The sequence below is a fragment of the Terrapene carolina genome, unplaced genomic scaffold (genome assembly GCF_002925995.2).
Source record: "Terrapene carolina triunguis isolate 2854851 unplaced genomic scaffold, T_m_triunguis-2.0 Scaffold96, whole genome shotgun sequence".
Lineage (NCBI taxonomy): Eukaryota > Metazoa > Chordata > Testudines > Emydidae > Terrapene > Terrapene triunguis.
Genome location: NW_020664447.1, coordinates 20506992 through 20532644, shown reverse-complemented (window position 1 = coordinate 20532644; position 25653 = coordinate 20506992). Strand labels below are relative to the sequence as shown.

General features: G+C 40.8%; 1 protein-coding gene across 1 annotated transcript in view; it reads left to right on the top strand.

Annotated features, from left to right (window-relative positions):
* SHANK2 (SH3 and multiple ankyrin repeat domains 2) overlaps positions 1 to 25653 on the top strand; it is a 561458-nt gene that overhangs the window by 326965 nt on the left and 208840 nt on the right. Inside the window, exon 13 of the mRNA XM_029911481.1 lies at positions 4864 to 4939. Within this exon, the coding sequence (XP_029767341.1) occupies positions 4864 to 4939 (76 nt within the window). The remainder of the gene's footprint in view (positions 1 to 4863; positions 4940 to 25653) is intronic.

The window sequence follows — 25653 nt, the reverse complement described above, 5'->3', positions numbered from 1 at the left end:
ACTAACAGTATTGAGAGCGCTGAAATTTTCTGTTTTGTCCTGTTTTCAGATTTTCATTCTCTCTCAAATTGGCTTCTGAAACAGCCCATGACACATTGTAAATGGGATCTAAGGATAGATTTCACATGAAGTCTCACCTACCTTTTGATATAATTAGGGTTTTCTGTGTTATTCAGTACAGTTTCCAAAAGAAATCTGCTCATTGGTGTCTAGGCCATGATATATGTGGGTCACTTCAAAGTTGTTCTTTGGGGAAGTCTTCAAGGTTACTGCAGGTCATCAACTACATAAGCTAACAAGTACACCTGGGGGCAAATGCATAATACATATACATCACATCCCTTACAATAGTGTCTTCTCTTGTTCAGATGGTACACACCTGTAGCTTATTACCAATACACTTGAATATTATGTAGCTACTTCTTCAAATCCAGCCTTATAGCTTTGGGCAGTTTATTTTGTAGGCTATACTCACAGCTTTTCCTCTGTGAAAGGGGAGTGTATCTTCCTCAAGGATTCTCCTCCCTATCTCCATCCCCAGACCATTCAGCTAGCTTTTTGGGCCATGGTTGAGCCTGAAGTGTACTACTTGCATGCTCCTCTCACACACAGGAACCAGTGGTGAATCCCACTGAAAAGTTAATATAGTAGCTTGCTCTCACTCTTCAGTGAGGCCTTCTTTACACTCTGGGTTCTAGTTTCAGAGGCAGGTAAAAGGACCATTAGAATGAGGGTGATACATATAGCTTTGGTAAGATCTATGAGTTGTCTGGTGAACCACCAACTCATGTTGACATGGGAGGAGACAAACACCAGGCCCCAACAAAACAATTTGGGGAACTGTAGAGCCATGGAGATTTTCTCCTCTGTCACCATTCCAAGTGAAGGGAACAATCTGGCCATCTGTTTATATGAAACTTTTCTTATCTCTTTATGGCCTACTTTTCATACATATCTTGTGAACTGGTCCACTTGTGTACATAATCTATTTCACCCCTTTTTCTGTTTTTAAAAGTGTGACAAATTTCAAAATGCAGAGGCAGCTGTGTATAGGTTTAATTGTTTTTAACTTTTAGGATAGTTTGAATTTGAAAAGCATTTTTTAAATCAAAGCTTAATCCACCTAGTAAGTGCTCTCAGGAACTGGAGTTTCTGCATTAGTGCTGACAGTCCTTGGTCAAAGTTTAGCCCTTGACTACTTTTAATATGGTACAGAAATAAAACCTGACTAAAGTGTCTTCTCAGGTCTAAGTACAATAAATGATCACAAATATCAAGGACAATCTTTCTTGAAAAGGAAACATCATCTACTAGTTAACTTGCAGGACTATGGGCTGTATGAAGCAACCTTAGTGAGCACTGAGGACTTGGTGGTCTCAAGTTATACAGAAACTCTTCTATTGAATTTGGGTGACAGATTATCAAGTCACTGTAATGTGGTGGTAGTTTTAGGGACAACTTTAGGGAAACCTGAGGGTTTTTTCCAAACCAAACTGTAGTGACTGGAAATCACCCAAAAGTGTTTCATGTCCAAGATATTTGGCTTATTTGGAATTGGCAACTAACCCAACGTACTCTGGGGATAATAACCATGCTGAATACTCTAAAGTTGCTCTGTAACCTGATATCTCAAAATGTCATCCTGACAATTATTCCATGACATGATTTTTTAGTAGGTTATGCTGATTGGCTGTGGACTATCACAGTGGCCCTTGTATGCAGGAGTAAATGACCCAGCCCTCTTGAGCGGAGCCCATAAAAATAAATAAATCTCTCATTGCTTAGAAAACAGCTACCATTGTTCTGCACAAGGCTGGAGAATAGGCTGTCCCATTCTCTAGATCATTTAAAATTTTGTTTTATTTTAGAGATCTCCTTGGAAGTTATGTCGTTTCCAAGAGTTGTGGACATTTTGGAGAAAAAAAATTAACTACATACAGATATTTTTGTTCTTTCTGAAAATAAATATGGCAACAGATAAACACTTACCCAATATCCTCTCCACAAAGATGAGTTTCCTAACCTCTTAATTACATATTTTGGTAGTTCTTGAATATTTTATGACTTGCATTCAGTTAGAAAGAAACTAACTGGTGGAGGCACTAGGGATTGCTGCAGCTCTTCTGCAGGTGTGGTTTGTTGATACTATTGCAGGATCCCTGATTTAGAACTTTAAGCTATGAGATTTCCTTTTGATCATGTGATTTCAGACTCCAAAATGGTGATAGATTCCAAGGTCGGAAGGGATTATTTTAATTATCTAGTCTGATCCCCTGTATAACACAGGCCAGAGAACTTGCACAAAATAATTGCTATATCGTATCTTTTTAGAAAAACCTCTTATCTTGATTTAAAAATTGTCAGTGATGTAGAATCAGTCCCGACCCTTGGTAAATTTATTCCAATGGTTAATTAACCTCTCTGTTTAAAAAATGTATGCCGTATTTCCAGTCCAAATTTGTCTAACTTCAACTTCTAGCCATTGGATCATGGTATATTGAAGAACTTATTACTAAATCTTTGTTCCCCACGTAGGTACTTATAGACTCTAATTAAATCATCCCTTGACCATCTCTTTGTTAGACTCAGAGCTCAGTCTATTTGGTTTATCACTATAAGGCATGTTTTTTAATCCCTTAATCATTCTTGTGGCTCTTTTGGGCACAGTATTCAAGCAGTAGTCACAACAGTCCCAAACGCTGAGGTAAAATGATCTCTCTACTCCTACTCAAGATTCCCCTGTTTACGCATCCAAGGATGGCATTAGCACTTTTGGCCACAGTGTCACGCTAGGAGCTTGTGTTCAACTGGATCATCCACCACAATCCCCAAACCTTTTTCAGAGTCACTGCTTCCCAGGATGGAGTCCCCCATCCTGTAAGTATGGCCTACATTCTTTGTTTCTAGCTGTATACATTTAGCCATATGAAAATACATATTTGCTTGAGCCCAGCTTACCAAGTGATCCAGATCCCTCTATATCGGTGACCCGTCCTCTTTATTTGTGCCACTCCATCAATTTTTGTCATCTGCAAACTTTATTAGTGATGGTTTTGTTTCCTTCCAGGTCATAGATAAAAATGTTAAATAGCCAAGAATCGATCCCTCCAGGGCCTAACTAGAAACACACCCACTTGATTCTCCATTTACAATTATATTGAAGAGCTATAATTTAGCCAGTTTTTAATCCATTTAATGTGTGCCATGTTAATTTTATATTCAAGCTTTTTTAATCAAAATGTTGTGTGGTACCAGATCAAATGCATTACAGAAGTTTAATTATATTACATCAACACTATTACTTTTATCAAACGTGTAATCTCATAAAAGGTATCAAATTAGGTTGACAGGATCTATTTTCCATAAACTCATGTTGATTGGCATTAATTATTATTACCCTCCTTTCATTCTTTATGAACTGAGTCTTTTATGAGCCACTCCATTATCTTGCCCAGGATCGATGACAGGCCTATAATTACCCTGGTCATCCCATTTACTCTTTTTAAAATATTGACACAACATTAGCTTTTTCCTCCCAGACTTTTGGAACTTCTGCAGTGCCCCGAGATTTTTTTGAACATCAACATTAATGGTCCAGCAAGTTTCTAAGCCAGCCCTTTAAGAGCCCTAGAGTGCAAGATATCCAGACCTGCTGATTTTTTAAAATGTCTGACTTTAGGAGCTGCTGTATAGTATCCCCATGAGATACTAGTGGAATGGAGAAAGTGGTATCATATGATATGACTATTTCACTTTTTTCCCAAATACAGAACAGAAATATTTATTGAACATTTATCTTTTCTGCATTATTATTGATAATTCTACTATTTCCATCTAGTAATGGACCAATACCATTGTTAGGATGTTCCTGATGTACTTAAAAAACCTCCTTTTTATTGATAGGTTTTGCTGTACATCTTCAGAGAACAACTACACATTATTTTGTATATGTGATGCTAAATTTAAATCTTTACTTAAACTTTTATCAACATTAAACCAATGTTAATGTGATAATAGGGTTTGGAAAAGTGAAAGGGGGATTTATTTGAAAAAAGAGTTTGTGGTCCTGAAGATGAGTTTGATGCTGCCACCCCTTTTATACATTTTTCACAAAAGTGTCTCCCAAGTTGTAACATGGCTGACTTTTCAAATGGCTTTTTGGCAGTTATATTGCTATGCTTCATCCCTTTTAAGTCCTTTTATATTCCAGCAGTGTTATCCCTTTTATAGATGTAAAAGGGGTACAAATTCCACACTGATGATGTTGTTTTCTTGTGTGATTTGCTTAGCAATGATGGATGAGAGCATACGCACCTTTTCTTCTGCCCCCATTTTCTTACTGATAGTTATGAATTATTCAAATGGCTTTGATTGTGGTCCCAAAGTCCAAAATTACTATTTTGCATTCTTCTCCTTCTCCTTCTTCTCCTCCTTTATTATTACTAAAAAGGGGGTTGCTATTTTTAGTCCAATCTAGGGGAAAAATCAGATTAAGATTGGTTGTCAGGAGTTTACAGATGACGATGTGGACAGCTTTGTCAAGTAACTTGCAACATCTGATCTTTCTGAGTAAGGAAAATTTCTTGTAAGTGATGCACTCGAAGAAAAATTACTGCTAATCTTGTACTTAGTGTGTATGAGTGATGTGGAATATCTACATTTTATCAATTGCAAAATTAACATTTTTCTCACCTGAAGCACTTGAGACCATACTTTGAGGTACTCCTAGTGGTTTGTATTAATATAAAACAGAGAAAATAATATCTGTTTTTCAAATTACAAATAAAAAGAGCACTAGATTATTTTTCATTCTGTAAGTATAGAAGTATTATTAAAAGTTTTGTATCTTCCATCTTTACGCAGAAACTCGAACGGATAGAACAAAGAAATTGTTTAGACACTACACAGTTGGATCATATGACAGCTTTGATGCTTTAAGGTAAGATGTCTTCCTTTTAGCTTGTAATATTCGGATTACAGAAGTTTGTTTTATGCTTAAAAAAAACTAATCTCTTTTTACATCTTTTGTAAATGTAGGATTATATCAACACATAATTCAGGTAGGAATTGGGTCTTCAAAACTCAGCCAGAACAACTCAATCTACTTTAGTGCTGCAGTCTCTCTAAAGAGGGAGGTAATTAAGGCCCTATTCCATTAGGTGCCAAGTGTTCCCAACTGCCACTGAAATCAGTAGGAGTTCAAGATACTCTGTGCTTTGCAGAATTGAGCCTTTGATGATGATCTTTGTAGTGTAAATGGAATAGTATCTGGTTACAGGATCACAAACCCTGGCAAGAGGGCCATGAAATAGGTTCTCATATTTAGTTGTTTTAAGGGGTGTTTCTCCATCTGAAGCAACATTGAGTAGAAATCAGTTTAGATGTAAATTGTGGGATTTTTTTACTTGCTGTTTCTGATGAGTATCTATGTTTGTTTAAACAGGGTTTCCCCTCCCACACACACCATGAGCATGACCAACTTCTGGCAGGGAGGGTGATCTTGCAGCACAGAAACTCAATCTTCTCTTTTACCATAGTGTTGGGAAAATAATGGTGGCATATTGAAAATGTTTAATTTTTCCCTGGTATGATGGCTCTCCACTCTCCTGTCCTGACTATCTAATTAGGATTATTTTTTAAAGAAATATGCACTGCCTAAACCAGTGTATTCATAAGTTCTGAAATGCTGTAATTTAATGAAGACACAACTTCATGCGGCAAGTATTTAAAAAATATTTGCTAGCAACATAAGATGACACCCAACTTTCTTAGCATCCTTGTCCTGAAGGTTAGTGGATAATTTTGCAATTCCTGATGAAGCTCGTTAAGTGACTGGTGGTGAGGTGTTTTTGTTTTTGTTTGTTTTAAGACTTCCATTCACCAGGATCCTATCCTGTTCTCCCTCAGCAGGCATGTGCTGCTGAAAAGGCAGTGGGACTAGTGGTATTCCACTGCACATGAGTGTAAGCATCTGCAGCCCCTGAGTATTAAGATCTACTTTGGAAGGGCTTTATCATGCAGAACACAGAAGAATGCTTTGGTGACATCCCTGGTGGACATGCAATTATGTGGATTGACCACTTTTACCTCTCCCTGCATGTTGCTGCTGCAGTCTACTATAGCCAGTGTGTGGCAGGTCACAGAGCAGCACCCTTGATACTCTGAGTTAGCTGGAGAGGAACATATTTAGGGCCTTCACATAGCTTCTTTGTGATCAGGCCCATTACTGGGGCTTTTTACAGGAATCAGGACTGCACCTTCATGGCTGTAAAAATGCACAGGCTAAAGTATACTAGGTAGACTTCCATAGTCTGTACACTGGACTACATAAAACTACAACTGCCTTGATGCAGTATGAGATGCTAAATATTTAAATGTTTAGTTAAGTGCCCAATAATAACAGATTTGTTTAACGATTCAGTGGTCCTTTATTACTCTATAAATCTCTAGTGATGGGGCTATTTCATCTATAAGGGATGGAGCTGTTCTGGTAAAACTAGGAGCTATAGTTTTCTCAAGCATGTTTTCTCAGAGTTCCTGAACGCTTGTTTTGTCAAAAGGAAAGATTCTATAGAACTAAGTTCTTGACAAACCAAGTTTGTCATTAAATAATGAGCCACATTCTTTGTTGGCATAATTGTGCTGATTTCAGTGGAGTTATGACAACATAAAATTTGGTCCTATTTGTTGAAAATAACTATCAGTATAACACTTCTGTGGGTGAGCAGAGCTTAATTTGAGGAAGAAGTGGAGGAAAAGTTTTCCTTGTTCAATTGGTTTAAGAAACATAGTGAGAGAATTGAAGGAAAGGGTCATCACATTACCCTCGATTAGGAATTAAATACTAGAGCATTTCTCATGTAGATCACTTCACTGGCTTCACAATGCAGTACGTTAGGAGGAGAAGGGAGACAGCAAAGTTTTCCCTGGGCTCTTCCAGGCTAGCTAAAGTGTGGAAGAAAAATGATTAGTTTTTTTTCCTCCTCCAGTTACTAGGTTATCAAACTGGACCCATTAGGAGTAGTAATGACTACCGGGCTGTAAAAATGGAGCCTGAGCTAATAGGAAAAAAGTAGGGGGAACTATAATAAGCCTTATCAACAGACACTGAAGAATCCACTTAACATATATGAAATAAACGCACTTCCTCTCTATTAAACTAAAAATGCATTATGTAGAAATACTGTGCCATCAATTTATTTAAAATGAATTAACTTGTAAATGAAATGATCAGTTTGAAGAATAACGTGTGTTAATTTCACCTGCCTGCAAGAAACTAGTTTTTGCATATTGTATGGAACAATTCCATCAAGAAAGGCAAAACTCTTTTAGCTCATGCACCTAGCAGAGCAGTGCCTCCATTACTTATTCTGTTCTGCAAAATGGAGTGGATATAGGGTCTGATTTAAATAGGTCCTCAATAGACCTCATTTCCTTGAACCTGCAACACTAAGCACAACTAGATGCTTAAGCAGCTGACTGTGGTTGCAAATTCAGGTAGCTGTACATCTAAACACAGGTGGGAAAACTTTTTGGCATGAGGGCCACATCTGGGAATAGAAATTGTATGGTGGGCCATGAATGCTCACAAAATTGGGGTTGGGGTGCGGGGAAGGGTGAGGGCTCTGGGGTAGGGTTGGGGATGAGGAGTTTGGGGTGTAGGAGGGAGCTCCGGGCTGGGATCGAGGGGTTTGGAGAGCGAGAGGAGGATCAGGGCTGGGGCAGGGGTGCAGTGGGAGGGGTGCAGGTTCCGACTGGGGGGGGTGGACTCTGGGGTGGAGTAGGGGATGAGAGGTTTGGGGTGCAGGAGGGTGCTCCGGGCTGGGATCGAGGGGTTTGGAGAGCGAGAGGGGGATCAGGGCTGGGGCAGTGGGTTTGGGTGTGGGGAGAGGCTCAGGGGTGCAGGCTCTGAGCGGAGCTTAACTCAAGCAGCTCCCGGAAGCAGTGGCATGTCCCTTCTCCGGCTCCTATGTGGAGGCATGACCAGGTGGCTCTGCATGCTGCCCCATCCGCAGGCTCCCATTGGAGTGCATAGGAGCCAGAGCGGGGCCATGTGGCTGCTTCCAGGAGCCATGTGGTACGGCCCCCAACCTTGTGCCCCAGCTGGAGCACCAGAGCAGGGCCGTGCCACAGCTTCTGGGAGCCGTGTGGTGCGGCCCCCGACCTAGTGCCCTAGCTGGAGCACTGGAACGGGGCAAGCCGCAGACCCCACTCCTCAGCAGGAGCTCATGGGCTGGCTTAAAATGGCTTGCAGGCTGGATCTGGCCTGCAGGCCATAGTTTGTCCACCTCTGATCTAAACAATGACATCAATGTCATCTACAATCTGTGGGTGCAGAAAAGGAGCCCATATTAAAAACTGGTCCATATAGTAGACATTTTTTGCCTAGGCCCAATAGATTTAGTCCCCAAGTTAGGAGAGCCCCACAGGGAAAAGAATAACGGAAAGGAAGAGAGATGTCAAACTAACACAATTCTGGGGTACTGTACTGTTGACAGCCATCTTGTTTCCAATGAGCCATTTCCAGATTTGCACCTTGCTTTGATCACTTTCTCTGTCATGAATCCTGGCACTGTAAGGGAAGACTATAGTGCAATGACTAGTTATTTTCAAAGTAATTGCTGCTTTACTAAAGTTGTTGCTTTTCTAAGATAATCGGGTTGTTGTGGAAGACAGGATTGAATCCTAAGCACTTTAATTTAACTCCTGGTTCAGTTCTTTTTCAAAGGTGACTTGGTTCTCACGTGTGTCCCTTTCAGTTTCTTGAATACTCTACTGAAAAAGTCCCCCCTCCTTTTTTTAACCAGAGCAAAAAACACTGAGCAAAAGAGTTAGTACATGATTTAAACATTCATATTAATAGGCTGATGTATATGAACCAAACATCCTGCATGTGCCATTTTTCATTTTAGACAGGTGAAGTTTAGCAAAGCACACATTTTTGTGATTCATTAAACATCTTTTCAACTGTGAAGAAGAGGTCAGGTATCCATTATGCCATAACAGATTCATAGTTTATAAGAGGAGGGGGATATGTGCTGATTCATGTCACCATGTTTACCAATCCAAATCTATCTAAATTATGATTTGTAAAATGTGACAAGTGATTTTTCATGTGAGGTTAAGCAGGTGTACCCCACTCACTCTGCTGTAGTGATGGCTAACAGAAGTGTTATGCTACCATTTGTGCCTTATTCTGTATCTGTGATACATAGCACTTGGCATTTTAGGTTTAAGTGATGCAGAAACTTGGATTACCATGGTTATGGGATTATTTTAATGTTACATTACACCCCATAGTGACCGAGGGATCTCTTTCAAGGATCTTGAGCTCTAACTTTTCAGTGACTACACATGGTGTAACCCCTTTTACTTGTATTAAGTGTGTGCTACAAGAAAAACAACTTACCCTAAGAGACAAATCTGATTTTGTATGTCTATGCTGCAATTAAACACCCACGGCTGGCCCCTGTCAGTTGGCTCGGGCAAAGGCGCTGTTTAATTGCTGTGTAGACACTTGGGCTCAAGCTGGAGGCCAAGCTCTGGGATCCTTCCCCCTCACAGGGTCCCAGAGCTTGCGCTGCAGCCAGAGCCAAAGCATCTACTCTGCAATTAAACAATTCCTTAGCCCGAGTCCCATGAGTCAGAGTCAGCTGACATGGGCCAGCCGCAGGTGTTTAATTACAGAGTAGACATAGCCCTATAGGCTTCAGAAATTACAATAGTAATGTTAGTATGGCTATCATAAGCCATTTAAAAAGGCTGCAATCAAATATTTTCAGTTCGCTCACAAAGTTGTGATTTAGTCTTTAATCCATTTCCTTCAATTTAACACAAACAAATAAAGGGTGGAGATGGAAGGAAAAAGCCGGGGGGGAGAGAGGCTTTGTTACAACCAGAGGTAAGTGGGTGAGTGTAGATTGGTTCATCCAGTGGAAGCTGGCACTGGAGACGCAGGAATAAACAGCCGTGTCCCCAGATGTTAGGTTTCAGCATGTCCCTCCATCTCCCTATGTTTCAGCAAGGTGTTTTGACAGGCAAAATTTCCCCCTCTCTCCCAGCAGTGGGATTGGCAAAGGCAGCATAGGACAAATTGGTGGGGATCACATCCAAGATAGCTAAGGTGCATTGTCAAAACCAAAGAAACCTCATGGTCTCAGGCCCTATTTATTTGCTGCCCATTACACCTGCAACTTAAAGCTGAAAGTAGGAAAAGTACATGAAAAGGGACAGACCCCCAACATACAAGTTGATAAAAGCCCCCATTCTCTGCCCTACAGAGTCCTTAGAGGGTTTATATTTTCTCTTAATTAGTGGAAGATTTCAAGAGTCCTTTCCCCTTCTCCCTCCCCCCCCTCCCCCCGGCCCACAAAAACATCAGGCCATGACTTATCAGTAGAATGTTTGTTTTGTATAGTCCAAGTGCGCAGTATCTATTAAAAAAAAAAAAAAAAATCTGTGCACCTATCTATAGTCCTAATTCTTAAAGCAAGGCCTTAAGGTATATTGGGCCTTCTGCAAATGACTCTGGTCAAAACTCAGGTCACCCCACAAATCAAGAAAACTGTCTATAGGCCTTAAAACTAGGACTGTGCAAATAACTGAATTTTTTGGTTCTCTGGCAGATCCAAAAAATCCAAAGTAAGATTTGGTTCAACCCAAACAGAAACTAAAAATTTTCAGTAAATCAAAAAAGCTGGAAAATCTTGGTTTAGGTCAAATAAAATGTTTATTTTTAATGAAATCAAAGGAAATGAATGACGAGACTCACAAATGGAGGAAGAAGTGGTGGTGTCTTCCTCATGACCTTTCAACCCCCATGAGACTCACCTGGGAATGGAGATACCTAGGATCAAATCCCCATGCTGGATCAAGGACTTGGACACGGGTGTCCCCATCTCCCAGGGCCCTAACCATTGGACTATAAGGTGTTCTGATGTGGGGTTCAGCTTCTCCTGTTGAAGCAGTTAGGCTTTGTATGGAATAGTCATTGGGTTGGAGAAAGAGAGTGAGAATGACTCTATAGCGCAGCACCTGAGATGCGGGGGAGGGGGCACCTGGGCTCCAGTCCCTGCTCTAGTGACTCTTCAAGGCTCACAAACATCTGATGCTTAGCTTCTTCCCTGATTTCCTTATGAAAATTTTGTATAGTTCTACTACACAACCTAGTTAAGCCGTATAAGCTAACAGCTGAGTGTCATAGCGGAGTTGTCAAGGCTGATTCCCCACTCTGGCACTTCGAGTGCAGAAGGTGGGGGCCTGCAAGGATTCAGAAAATTAATACTGGCCACTCTAGGCTTGTATTAAACTCCCAAGGTTACAGCTTCTCTCTGACCTTGGATGGGTAGATGCTACCACCACCCAAGTGCAGAACCCCTTTGATAACCCAGGAAGGCGCACTTGGGAATTCCTTCCTGTGGGATACCCTCAAGCCCTTTCACCCCCCTCCAAGGAAGAGCTGAGAAATGGGGGGGGGGGAAATCAGCTGTTGCCACCAGCTAATTAAACAACATGTGCACAAACCTCTTAAGACACAAAAATCCAATTCTGTTTTTTAAAAAGGTAAATTTTATTAATAAAAAAAAGAAAATACACCTGGGAACTTGGGGGGGGGGGGAACCCCACAAGGATTAAGCATGAAAAATAGCTTTCTTGAGGTCCAGCTTAAAGGTTACAAGCAAAACAAAAAGCACCTGCGGTTAGCACGGAGGACTCCATAAGCTATAAAGAAATAAGAGATAAGTCTAGTCGTGTCTTCCTAGACATTTTTTGATCTACTTGCGTATCTGGGGTTTCAAATGAGTAGTTTCTAGGTATGATACTGATGGGTTTTCATACCTGTCCCAAGCTTCTTACGACATAACTGCTGCCCTGTGCCCTTGTGCCCTTCTCCCTGGGAGAGCAACAACAGACAGACAAAGGAGAAGTTTTTTTCTCAATTTTAAAAAGTTCTAGCCTTCCCATTGGCTCTTTTGGTCAGATGCCCACTCACTTCCTTTTACCTATGCATAGCAGTGAGACTTTTAATCCTTTACAGGTAAAGCAAGTAGAGAACAGCTACTAAGAGGGATTTTATAGCTAACTGGCTGGCTAGGTGTCCATAAAGGAGAGCCTCCCCCCCACCCCCCACCCCCTTTCATTTATCACAGGAGTATTTCCTCATTGCAAAGAAATTTTCTTTGAGGCAGCTGAGACTACTGCCCAGAGACTACTACTGCCCCTGCCATGAGGCCCTGCCTCCTGTTCTCCTCTTCCCTCCAATGCCCTGCCACAGCCAGGCCAGCAGCCAGAGTAGTACTGTAGTAAGAGCCACCCAGAGACTACTGGCCACTCAGTTTGGCATGTAAGGTAGTGTTAGTGGCAGCTGGAAGGGCCTATTACAGATTTCAGGATTTATACTTGAAAAAAGATTCATGGTCCATTACACTTTTTAGAACATTTATACAGGCATGTCCAAGTAGTTAGTCCAACAGACATTGCCTTTACTATTTCGTTCTTTGTGGTGCTGGGAATAAAGATCCTGCGTGTTCATTGGAAAAAGTCCAGATGTCAGTACAGTGGGCACAGGAAAAGGTTGTGAAGTAGTTTGCTGATGACTATAGTAGTTGGAGCTATGGCTGGCTAATAAATTTGTCTCACCTTGGCAATTGGGCAGAGGAAGAAAACCAGGCTTGCTCATGTTGGATCATATTGCCTGCTTGTTGCACCCATTTTGTATCAATAGTTTGAGGAATGTTCAGTGTGAAGTCAGATATGCAACTGTAAAAATACATAGCTCTAATAAGGAGCAATATGATTTTAGTAATGGTTTTTAACTCCGTGGATATACATTTGGATCCAATTTTATATCCGGCTTCTCCTGGAAATTTTGCATGTAAGAGTTCTCTTGATCCTGGGATTGGCAATTGTCTCAGGTGCTTCACAACTCTATCATGTCCTTGTCCGTCTGTATTATACTTAAACTGGATGGATGCCTTTGGGGGAGGTCTGGCCATAACTGATGCTGGACAGGGAGTCAGAAATTCTCCAGTGTGGCATAATTTCATTTATGTGGTGAATCCAGCATCCCTCCATGCATAGCCCTAAAGGGAGGAACTTGTGTCAGAAGTTCACTTAGTATGTACACCTATCACTGGTAATATAGTCAGTAGTTATTAATAAGATTTGCAGGATTGCATTGGCACTGTCAGTATCTTAGAGGTTTTGCACTCTGCACTCTCATCTGGGTTCCCCATGTCTGGAGCATAGTGAAGCAGAGGCTGGCAGTGTAATTAGCCAGCAGTATGCTTTTCTGAGAATACCTTTAGTCAAATCTGTCATTCAGATGATGTCTATTCCTCTTTATGAATTTTTCATGTTACGTGTAACCTATATAACACATACCTGTTTAGAAAGCAGTACATTTGAGTTGGGGTGTATCTGTTACTCTGTTCTGTTTCTGGGACAATTTTATATTTTTGTTGCATACTTTGGAAGGTATTTTAAAACTGTTCTTGACTGCAGGCATTGGGTTTTAGACATTCTGTTGTCTCCTTGGTGGGGAGAGATGGGTTATCTCACTATCATGATATAGTTGGGGATTCCTTCCACATTCTTTCAGTTGAATTTGGTTTGGCAGATTTTAGGCACTTTTGTCACCAAGGCTGCTTGTAATTGTAGTTTGTGTATGTGCATATATTCATATAGAAGAAAATTTCCCTTGGTGTGCTAGTGTTGAAATGTAATGATTAAGATAGACTTAGCCATTATGCATGCACATACATCTAAAGCAGTGGTCTCCAAAGTGGGGTGTGCGCACCCCAGGGGGTGTGCAAGAGGGTCCTTGGCGGTGCGCGGCAGGAGGAGCATGTTTCTTTTTCTTCGTCCGAACAGCTTTTTTTTGTTGCTTCGGCAGTTCGGGCAGGAGTCCGAGCGGCGATCAAAAAAGTTTGGAGGCCACTGATCTAAAGCATGGACAAGAAGTAGTTAGCAGCAGTTATAATGAGGAAAAAAATGTTAGAGCATGTAAAATGCCTTGGGGTGGGGGACAGTTCTTCAGTGTTTAAAAAGTTAGGCGTGGCTGCTTGTTCTGAATTGTTTCACTCATTTATAGTACACTAGTCTGTTTTTCCTCAAAAAACAAAACAAAAAGTTATCTTTACGTTTTAGCTTACAAATAATGCAGCCTTGGATGCTTTTGCATTGTAGAATACTCTCCTATCTGACGATTACCGATACATTCCACAGTTGGTTGAAAACTTGGTAGAGGTGTCATGTGACTTGTCACTCATCCTTCATTGAGTGTAAGAGCATGGTAGCATTTCAGTCATGTTACTGAATTAGCTCTTTGGGGGTTCTTGTGTGATTCTCTCTTGCTTCTGTGGAATTAAGGTGAATTATGCCTTGGTCTGCATTTTGTGGGCTACAATTAGTGATTTTTATTTGGAACTGTGTCACATAATGTGATTTCTTGGAGTATTAGATGCCCTAATTTGAATGATAATATGAAGATGTCATATTTGATCAATTCAAAGATGTAAAATTTAGTTCTAAAAATATGCTGTTTCATATATTGTGTACATTGTATTCTCGTATAGTGATTCTGAGGCTAGGAGTAGATCATGATTGGTCCAGGGCTCACAGCATATGTTAAAGCTGTCTGAAAACTGTCTTAGTTAGAAGGGTGTACATCCAAAAGTTTGACATTTGGGTTTGGATCAGATAAATATCCAAAAATTGCTTATACCGACCCATGGGTCTTTGAGCAGAGTCCCTATGCTATGAAGATAACACTTATTTTGGTATCGCTGAAATCCTATGGAAGGTCTTTCCATCTAAATCTCGCAGACTTGGGTGATTCAGTCTAAACATTTTCAGGACTATTGCTGTTCCCAATAAGCCAATGGAGTTTTGCCATTCCCTTCCATGGGAGTAGAAGCACGCTTTTGGGGACCTCAACGTGAGCCGCAAAGTCCCTATTCATGTCTTGAAGCTTTTATCTATGTATGTGTAGTGTCTTCATTCAGTGCCACTTAAAGTAGCTTTACACAATTGTGTAGTAAAATTATTTAAAAGAACCGGAACTCTTCAGGCAGCTTGAATTTTTAAAAAAGCTCTGAAAGGTCTAGAACTTCTAAATAAAATTCTTCCTCTAACTTATGACAGGCTAATTAATATTTTGATTTAGTGATTCTGTAGAAGCTTGATATAGTCGTATTACTTTCCATTACTTGGTTATTTTAAATATTTTGAGGTAAATTTGAGTTTCTAGAACTGACTTCTACCACTGATAAAATTGGATTTAGTGTAGGTAGCTTTTGTAAGTTACAACTTTGCTAACGGTATGTATCCGCTTGCAGTATCCAGTGCTATTTGGTAACTAGCTTATCGTAAGAACATAATTTGCCAAATTTTTCTCATGCTATCCATTGTAGCCTAGATTTAAGATCGGTGATCACTACTTGTGAAGTTTTTCTCTATTCTGTAGCAATAATGATAACCATAGGAAAGATAGCTATAAACTATCAACTTGTTTTATATAGGTAACTTTATGTAGCCCTTCACAACATTATTTTGGGCATTCTTCTTGTGCTAAGAAGGTACCTGGCCTGCTTGCTGCAGACTTTGTGTAACATTGAGGGAGCAGGAAATGAAAGCTTGTTGAGCTCCAGTCATTTGCCATATCTGTCCCTCTAGCTGAGCAAGAAGGGTCTAGTACAGTAGTAGGAGAGGCAGCACTCTGGTGATATGAATTAATGTATCATGGTGGTTTCAATAGTAATTGCCTTTGAAAAAGACCAAGTGCTTTTAATAGCCAAATTGGTTTCTCAATCACTTTTTTCAGCAAGAGAGGACACATTCCTAGATAAATAAGAAAATAAAATCAGATGGCTAAGCAGTTAAAATAAAAAATATAAAAAACACCACCTTAGCTTTCCCAGTTGCCTCATGTCCAGCTATTTGTTGGGAAACAGAGCCAACTCATCCCAGACATCACCTGACACTCCCATATATGCTTCCCTTTCCAGGTCTTTCCTTTTTCAGGCTTACATTATCTCTACTCTGCTGCTCCAGATGATAAATCCTGTGAACTGAAGTGCTTTACTCCCTTGCTTCTACTGTTGTAATATAACTTAAACAGGACTCAAAGGCCCCTTTTGGGATTGGAGCATCGTTTGGGCAGGGCCTAGCACAAAATTAGTAATGTCCAATTCAACTGACATTCTTCCTTCATCAACAAGGCAAATCGCAAAGGGATATAGCCTATTTCATATTGAGCACCACCAATATCAATTCCAGCCAGACCATCCTAAGGATTAAGCTAGATGTTCAGTTTCTATCTGTCATTGGTGTTATCATGCAACAAAAGCTTTTGGCCACCATCTGATTGTCAGCTGTGTAGCAGCAGTCTTTGGTATATGCACTTTGTAATTCCCCGTATCAGAAAAACTGCTGAAACTGGACCAGAGCTGATGTAGGCAGTTGCTGGGGTTGCCTAAGAATATCCTCATTTCTGATCTGTATGAAGTGGCAGGACAAGAACAATTGACAAAGACTACGAGAATCAAAAATGTGAATCATCCGTTCTTTAGTGTTCCGTAGTGCCCACGTTTCACTGTGGTACAATAACGTTGATGTAACTGTGGTTCTTTAGAGTCACAGCTTCATAGGAAGCTTGATGTAATGACTTCTCCTGAGATACCACTTAAAGGCCCAGATGGCAGCTGCTATGAAAGTGTCCATATCTTTCGAACATACTTAAGCACTGCCTCTAATAAATGCATTTTGTAATTCATTGGCCTTCCATTCTAAGGGTACGTCTTCATTACCCGCCGTATCGGCGGGTAGCAATCGATTTATCCGGGATCGATATATTGTGTCTCGTTAAGACGCGATATATCGATCCCCGAACGCGCTCACCGTCGACTCCGGAACTCCACCAGAGCGAGCAGCGGTAGCACAGTCGATGGGGGAGCCGCAGCCGTCGATCCCGTGCCGTGTGGACCCCAGGTAATTCAATCCAAGATACTTCGACTTCAGCTACGCTATTCACATAGCTGAAGTTGCGTATCTTGGATCGATTCCCCCCCCCAGTGTAGACCAGCCCTAATATGACAGCACCAAGTACAGTAACTCCTCACTTAAAGTCATCCCGGTTAACATTGTTTCGTTGTTACATTTCTGATCAATTAGAGAACATGCTCATTTAAAGTTGTGCAACGCTCCCTTATAACGTTGTTTGGCAGCCGCCTGCTTTGTCTGCACTGCTTGCAGGAAGAGCAGCCCGTTGCAGCTAGCTGGTGTGGGGGCTTGGAACCAGGGTGGACTGGCAGCCCCCTATCAGCTCCCGCATCAGCTCCCCGCTCCCCTAAGTTTCCTGTACAGCAGCTGCCCAGCAGGCTATCAGTTGCCAGCAGTTCAGCTGTCCCTCCCCCCAACTACCATGTGTTGCTCCTGCCCTCTGCCTTGGAGCTGCTCTCGGAGCCTCCTGCTTGCTGTGCAGGGAAGGGGGGAAAGGGAGAGTAATGTCAGGGTGTCCCCCCCCCCCGCTTACCCCTTCTCCATATAGAGCAGGGTGGGGACAGGGCAGGCAGGGCTCAGGACAGAGAGAGTTTGCTGGCCGCAGCTGCTGTCTCAACATCCTGATTTTTTTTTTTTAAAGGCAGTGTATTTAAGAGTGGGGTCGGCATACTTAAAGGGGCAATGTGCATCTCTCTCTCGCTCTGTCCCACACACAGGGTGTGTCTCTCTGTCTGCCATGCTGTCTCCCCTCCCTCCATTCGTGCTGCCTTGTAGAGTGTGAGGCTACATTAACAACAATGTGTTAACCCTTGAGGGCTCAGCCGAATGCTAGTTCATCATTTAGGAGTAAGGCATTCCCCAGGAAATATTCCACCCTCTAAGTTCACCACCTCAACCAAGCTTCACAATCATCATTGCTGTATACAATATTAAATTGTTTGTTTAAAACGTGTGTGTGTGTGTGTGTATATGTGTGTGTGTATATGTATATGTATATATATAGTTTTTTGTTTTTGTCTGGGGAAAAAAATTTCCCTGGAACCTAACCCCCCCCTCCCCCTTCCATGAATTCTTATGGGGAAATTGGATTCGCTTAACATCGTTTTGCTTAAAGTCCCATTTTTCAGGAACATAACTACACTGTTAGGTGACGAGTTACTGTATCTGAGAGTTGCCACCTGCTTGATATTGTGTCTGGGCAGGTTAATACAGTACTGTGTTGGTTGTAATCTAGAGTTGGACTCTTGCTACAAACGTTGTTGCAATGCTACAAAGACTGCTTGATGGCAATGGCTAGGGAGGGGCTAGTTTTTTTTCTGAATTGATAACCAAATCAATACATGCTAATTTTTGCCTGGTAAGATCACCCATCAACTGCAGTAATTTACCAAACTGAACCAATGAGGCAATGTCACTGGTGTATTTGAGGTTTCCAAGTAAAATGGTGTTCAGCTCAATGCCATCATCAACTGCTTCTTCAAGCTTATCCATCAGTCAGTCAGTGCTGATATTGAGCAACAATGGTGATGACACAGCCTTGCTGAACTCCTGTGGAAATAGGAAAATGTGCTGGATAGCTACCATTAATTCAAACACCGCTTTCTGCTTCTGTAGAGAGTGCTCTTCTATTAATAACACTATCTTCCCAGGGATGCCGAGTGACCTGATCAGATCCCACAAGTTTGCTTGATGCGTTGAACCAAAGGCCTGATGAAAGCCTATTTTAAAAGTGCTATGTGCAGCTTATTAAATTCAGCCATCTTCTCAGAAAAGCTGTGTCAAGGTAAAAATTTGGTCAATAGTGGAATGGCCCAGTTCTAAAGCTGCACTGACTAGACTGGCCTTTGCTTCCATGATAATATCTTGAATCAGTGATGCACTTTTTGAAATGACTTTTCCCCTGAGACTGCCAACAACGCAATGCATTTATAGTTGCTACATTTGACCTTATGGCCCATTTTGAACAGAGACAGAATAATGCCCTTCCGGTCATCATATTCGTATGCCAGATGGTCTAGCAGAGCCTATGCAACTATGGAAAAATAGTAGTCATTGTCTTTAGCAATTTGGGGGTATCATTACAAACTCCTGGTGCCTTCCCAGACTTCAACTTATGGATGGCAAACCGAGCAAGAAGAGATCTGAAGGAAGGTGGCTCTATTGGAATTCACACTTATACTAGAGTGGGAAGAGGGACAGTAGGCACCAGACAATTGAGAAATATCTAAAAATGACCTTCCCATTGATGCCAGCGATCTTGCAGGCTGGTTAATGCCACCATCCCAATTCTTCACTGGGCAAAATGGTGCCACCTTCCTCCACAATCAGTGCAAAGTTGAATGGAGGCTGCTGAAATTTGCCTGGCAGCTGCCTGTTCTAACCTGGCTACCTGTGTTGACCACCAGAATTCTTTATCTTTCTTGCTTAATGACTAGACAACATTCCAATGTTGAACTCATTCAGCTGTTCCTTTTGCGCTTGACAAATGTGCTCAAACTGGTGTGATCAATGGTTGATATTTGAAGGGCTGAGGGTTCAGTACCAAGCTGGCAGTGATCAGCACGGAGGTCTTGAAATAATGCCACTCATCAGATGACAGAGGAAGTGAAACTGCAGTCTCTGTTTCTTCAGTGGCTTCGAGAAGTTCAGATTGGAAAGCCATTTGATAGTTCATTTCTAATAAGAGTTTCAGCCCATTAGCTGGCTGTCATTGAAGTCAAAGGTGCACTTTTTGTCAGCCGGAGCCGCAAGTCAGTGTCAGGTTCTGCAAATCTACAAAATCATACATCAATGACTCGTGTCTGCCAACTGTTCTTGACAACAACATGATCACAGGCCTAGTGAAACCAACTTGACTATACCAAGTCTGCTTGTGAATTTTCAGGTAAAGGAAGAGCGAGCCCATGATCACCATGTCATTGATAGCTGCAAATTCCAGCAATCACTACCCCTTGTTCTTTTGCTCAGTTTCCCCACTGTACTTAACCACTCTGGCAATCCTTTCCTACCTGTACATTAAAGTTGCCCAGGGTCATGATGTCTTATCTTCTTGGGCTTTCATTAAAGACTACCTGCAGTTGCTGGTAAAACCTTCTTCAGCTTCATTGTTAGCCGTGGTATTGGTGGGACCATACACAGTGATGATGGTAAGATATCCACAGCCAGTACAGAATCAGACATTGCTGAGTTGCTCATTACTCACCTGCCAACTCTCCAGTGCCTACTGGACAATAAGCGAAAGTACAATAGCCAGCTTTTACTGGAGCAACCCATTGTGGCAATATGAGAAAAAAAATAATAGAGAGCCCTCAACTTTGTTTTCACTTCTTCTTTGCCAGCATACTTCAGATAAGGTGCAGCTATTGAAGCTCAGGCTCGTCAGCTGTTTAACAAGGACAACTTTAGCCATTTCAGACAACGTTTGAATGTTCCAGGCACCAAATTTACATTTGTCACCAACATGTAGGATACCAGGGTGGCCTTGTCACAAGGTTTCATTGATCATTTTTTGCCTCAGTGGCCGGCACAAACTCTTAGCCATTTTGGCTTCAAGGACAATTGCCCAAATTGTCGCAGGTGGTTGGCTTCAATAGATGTGAATGTACCAATTCCAGGGTGTTGTTTTTAAGGTATTACAATTCTGGTAATTTATTCTTGTGACAAAGATTTGATTAATTCTTCCTCTGTCCTCCCTCCCAAACTGGATTACATAAATCTTAGTTTATGGCATAGATGACTACAAGAATGAAAGAGATACAAATTTACTTTATTTACACTTTGTCTCTATGGAAAGCAGTGTAATTTATATGTTAGACTTTGAGTGACATAAAGATGAATGAGAGTGAGTCCAAGTTTCTCTTTAGAAAACTTTGTAGTGAGAGAGCTGTCCTGCAGTATTTTAAAAGATTAATTAGTGAAAATATGTAGCCTTTAAAGACAGGATCACTTCTTACCACTATGGTTAATCTTATTTTCCTTGTAAATTTACTAATTATAAGGCTGGAAACAATAGTGCAACCTCCCCTGTTCATCAACGTTCATCAAATGGTTTTTTTTAAAAGCTGTTAATGTTTCTTTGTTCTATTTAGTAATTTATAGTAAAATGCAAGTCCTTATTTTTTTCCAGAGTGTGACAAATATCCAAAATCTTCAGCTAACTCCTCTTGGTTCCTCTACTAGTCCAAAAGTTTGATGTATATTCCTATATGGAAGAAGAGGAGACATTCCTTGGACATCTTATTGTAGTACTTAATCTTTGTACAGTGTTTAGAAGCTGTGGTGACTAGCAGTGATGTAGACTAACAGGGTAGTGGCAATATTAAACGCTTTTGGGGCAAGAGGGCTGGAAGACGGGCATGTTGCGCAGTAAGCAGCAATCTGAAAGCATTCTGCTCTTTCTCACTACTACCTTACTTGTACCTAACGTAGTCAGCTGCAGAAGTAGCGTGTATGTTCAGGAAACAGCTCAGCTACAGAAACACAAGTGGTTTCTCACAGAAAGAATACCTGTGGACACCCTTTCTATTCTAATCAACATAAGGCTTTTTGGTGAATTTTTGGGGCGTGGGAAAGGAAGTAATCAGGGAAGGTGCAGTTTAAAAAAAAAAAAAAAGTGGTGAGGAAGCTGCAGTAAACCAAGAGGTTGGAAAGGGGGAAATAGTTGGTGGTTGGTTTTTTAGGGTGTGGGGGTGTGTGTGTGTGTGTGTGTGTGTGTGTTAATAAAATGAGAAAAATTCTACTCAAAGAGTGCTAGCCAGGCCATCACACAAGGGGCACTGGTATTGGGGTGCATCACTCATAGATTTTAAGGTCAGAAGAGACCATCGTGATAATCTAGTTTGACCTCCTGCACATTGCAGGCCATAGAACCTCACCCACCCCTGAAACCTCTGGCTAGACCCCAAATCCCTTAGTTTAAAGGCTTCAAGTTACAGAGAATTCACCATTTGCACTAGTTTAAACCTGGAAATGACCTGTGCCTCATGCTGTAAAGGAAGGTGAACCCTCCCCCCCCCCTGCCCCCAAGGTCTCTGCCAATCTGATCCAGGGGAAAGTTCCTTCCTGACCCCAGTTAGGTCAGGAAGCCAGTTAGGTTTTTTGCCCCCTGCTGCTCCCCTTGGAAGGCAGTTCCAGAATTTCACTCCTCTGATAGTTAGAAACCTTAATGTAATTTTGAGACTAAACTTGTTGATGGCCAGTTTATAGCCATTTGTTCTTGTGTCCACATTGGTATTTAACTTAAATAACTCCTCTCCCTCCCTAGTCTTTATCCTTTTGATGTATTTATAGAGAGCAATCATATCTCCTCTCAGCCTTCTTTTGGTTGGGCTAAACAAGCCAAGCTCTTTGAGTCTCCTCTCATAAGGTAAGTTTTCCATTCCTCAGATCATCCAAGTAGCCCTTCTCTGCACCTGTTGCAGTTTGAATTCATCTTTTTTAAACATGAGAGACCAGAATTGCGCACACTATTCCAGATGAGGTCTCACCAGTGCCTTGTAAGTGTTAGTACAATTATACCTGTCTCTACTGGAAATACCTCACCTGATGTCTCCTAGGACTGCATTAGCCTCTTTCACAGCCACATCATATTGATGGCTCATAATCATCCTGTAATCTCGCAATACACCCAGGTTTTTCTCCTCCTCTGTCATTTCCAATTGGTAAATCCCCAGCTGATAGCAAAACCTTTTAGTCCCTAAATGAATGATTTTGCACTACTAAATTTCATCCCATTTCTATTACTCCAATTTACAAGGTCACTGGAAGTTGCAGGTTCTCTGCAAGCACCTGGCAGGATCAAACCCAATGGCTGGCTGTAGACATATCATCTCTGTCTCTTTCTAGCTTTATTTATCACTCTAAAGTCTAGATGGCTGACAGTGTTTTCCATGTTTTCTATATATTGTTATTACAGTTGGTTTTGTTGGGATAGCTTTAGAATTCCAAGGCCAGGTTATCGCCTACGTTCTTGATGATACTCTTACTCATAACCCAATGAAAATAGTTGATATTGGAAAATGAGTTTATGAACCCTCCCTTAGCTCTTATGGGAAGGGGTCTTCAAACTCATTTTTGCCATCCTCAAATAAAACCGATTCTTCTATGTCAAGCTCCCACAGTAAACACAAAGCAAGCCCTGAGACTTTTTGGAGAGGGTTCACAAGAGGATTCTTTGTGAGACACCCCAAACTTAATTGACTGATTTTTACATAAAAACTGCATGTATATGGAGGGATGTTTAGGTCATCACCCAACCATCTATTTCAGAATCTGAACATAGATCATTGGTTTTGTTTTTTCAAGAGTATCACTAATCTGTGCAAGGAAAATGAGAGAAACTTTTTTAGATGAAAGCGGGTAGTCTCCTTTTGTTGTTTCCATTTTGCAAATCTGTGATTTTTCACAACTACAGGCATTGCAGAGACCAAAGGTCAGCTTTAAAAAAAAAATTGATAAATCAATGACTTTTTTCCCTTCATCCCGTTCTTCTCCTACAGTCCAACTAGTGTACCATCAACTTCTTTTACTAGCTAGCACTCCTGTAAATGGTGGTAGGGATGTTTATTCTGGTATCTGAGGAGGGTTTTCAGTCCAGTTTCCTGAACATATCCCAATATTTTAATCCTGATAAAAGGTTATATTTTCCTTCAGTGGAATCATGTCTTGAAAAGTAATATTTGCTACTGTCCATACAGAAAATTGATCACTGTTAAAGATCCGTAAGTTAGATTTTCTTAGTGCCACCTAAAAAATCTTGCTCTTAACAACCAAAAGGATTTCTGCTATTCTATATGAAAGGAAGAGTTCAATATAAATTAGAATTTGTCTCTCCCTTTCTTCCTTGCAAAAATGACAAACTGAAATGGTTTAGCAAGAGTAGACTTTTTATTCTGTTGAAACCATGTGTGTTTGATACATGGGGGGAGAAAAACCTTAGTCATGCTTTATATTTTAATAAAATTTGCTTCTGCTAGATTTTATTCTGTTTATGGCAATTGCCTTGCAAAAGCAAATAGTACTAGAAGAAATAAAAATACATAAAACAGCTATATATATTCTGCAAAAAGAAAAAAACATGCTTCATAAAAACAAAAATAATAATAGATTCATAGATTCTAGGACTGGAAGGGACCTCGAGAGGTCATCGAGTCCAGTCCCCTGCCCGCATTGCAGGACCAAATACTGTCTAGACCATCCCTGATAGACATTTATCTAACCTACTCTTAAATATGTCCAGAGATGGAGATTCCACAACCTCCCTAAGCAATTTATTCCAGTAGTTAAAACTGGAATACGTTTTAATCCAGTAGCTAAAACGTATCCAGTAGTTAAGGTCATGAGGGGAGTATACGTATAAAGACTACATGGTAGAGAGGTTAAAGAGTAAATTGCAACCAGAGATGCTATTTCCCAAGCTTCCGTAGTTCTCATGCCTATCATATAATTATTTTACAAAATAAATAACCAGAATTTAGTATCCGCATGTACATTTAAATAAGCATCAGCACAATCAGAGATCCTTGCATGGGAGGTACTGCAGAGAGACCACTAAAAGTTTGAAGATAAGTCTAACACAATATCATGATGGTTCTATTTGGATTGTAAGCATTTTGGGACAGGGACCATTTGTGTATCTTCCCACTTATTCTGTATAGTGCCAAATGCAGTCTTGCCACTTGAAAATAATGAATAGCTGCTCAATGAATTATTCTATCTCTACATTTTGCTACAGTGAGTTGCACAGCTGGATGATCAATGGCCAGGGAAATTCAAGCAATCGAATGTAGTCTCTTCATTAATCTTGACATTCTTAATTACTAGAATCAGCCTCTCGTTCCTGAGCTCATTACAGTAAGGGAGATACCTATAAATAGTAAATCAGATTGACCCATCCCAGCAGTGGCAGAACTTGTACTTCACTGGAATTTCATTGTATCTTGCAATAAAATATACTGTAGGAATTGCCTCAAATCTCAGGCATATCAGTGAGCTGCAATTTGGGATTCCTTGCGTTACTCAAGCAGCATTAGAATTCAAATGTAGCTGCCTACATGGACTGTTAAAAAGAATGGAAACTGGGAACCTACACTGAGAGGTACTCTAGAATGGATAAAAGCTAGCTTTTCTCTACCTTGGGAGAGATTAGATGTGTACAAAGCGGCCACTTGCATTTCTCTCTGTTGCTATGGGCAAAACACCTAACCTCCTTTCCTCAGTGTCCCAGTCTGTAAGAATCCCTAATTTTTGCGTACCTCACAAAATGGTTCAGGTTTAAAACGAGTTACATACATGTAGAGGAGTGTGTTTTATATAATAACTTTTCCTTCAGTAGTGTGGTAGTCTGTTTTGTTAAATCCAACAAACACCAACAGATTTAGAATTAGGACTTTGTTTTTTCTGCCAGATAATAATAGTTCAAAATTAGGGGTGACGAACTGTTATGGGGGAGTAAAGAGGCCTAGGTTAAACCTATCTGATAAACGGCCCATTTGGGGGGGAAATATGCTATATAAAACAATGGCCAGCACTCTATAGCAGGTGGTCTAATTACATTTCATCTTGTATATGACGTATGTCAGGTTTAACCAGTCCAGTGGTAAGGTAACTAATGCCCTGTACAACTAATAACCTATCAATTTTAGTACTACTAAC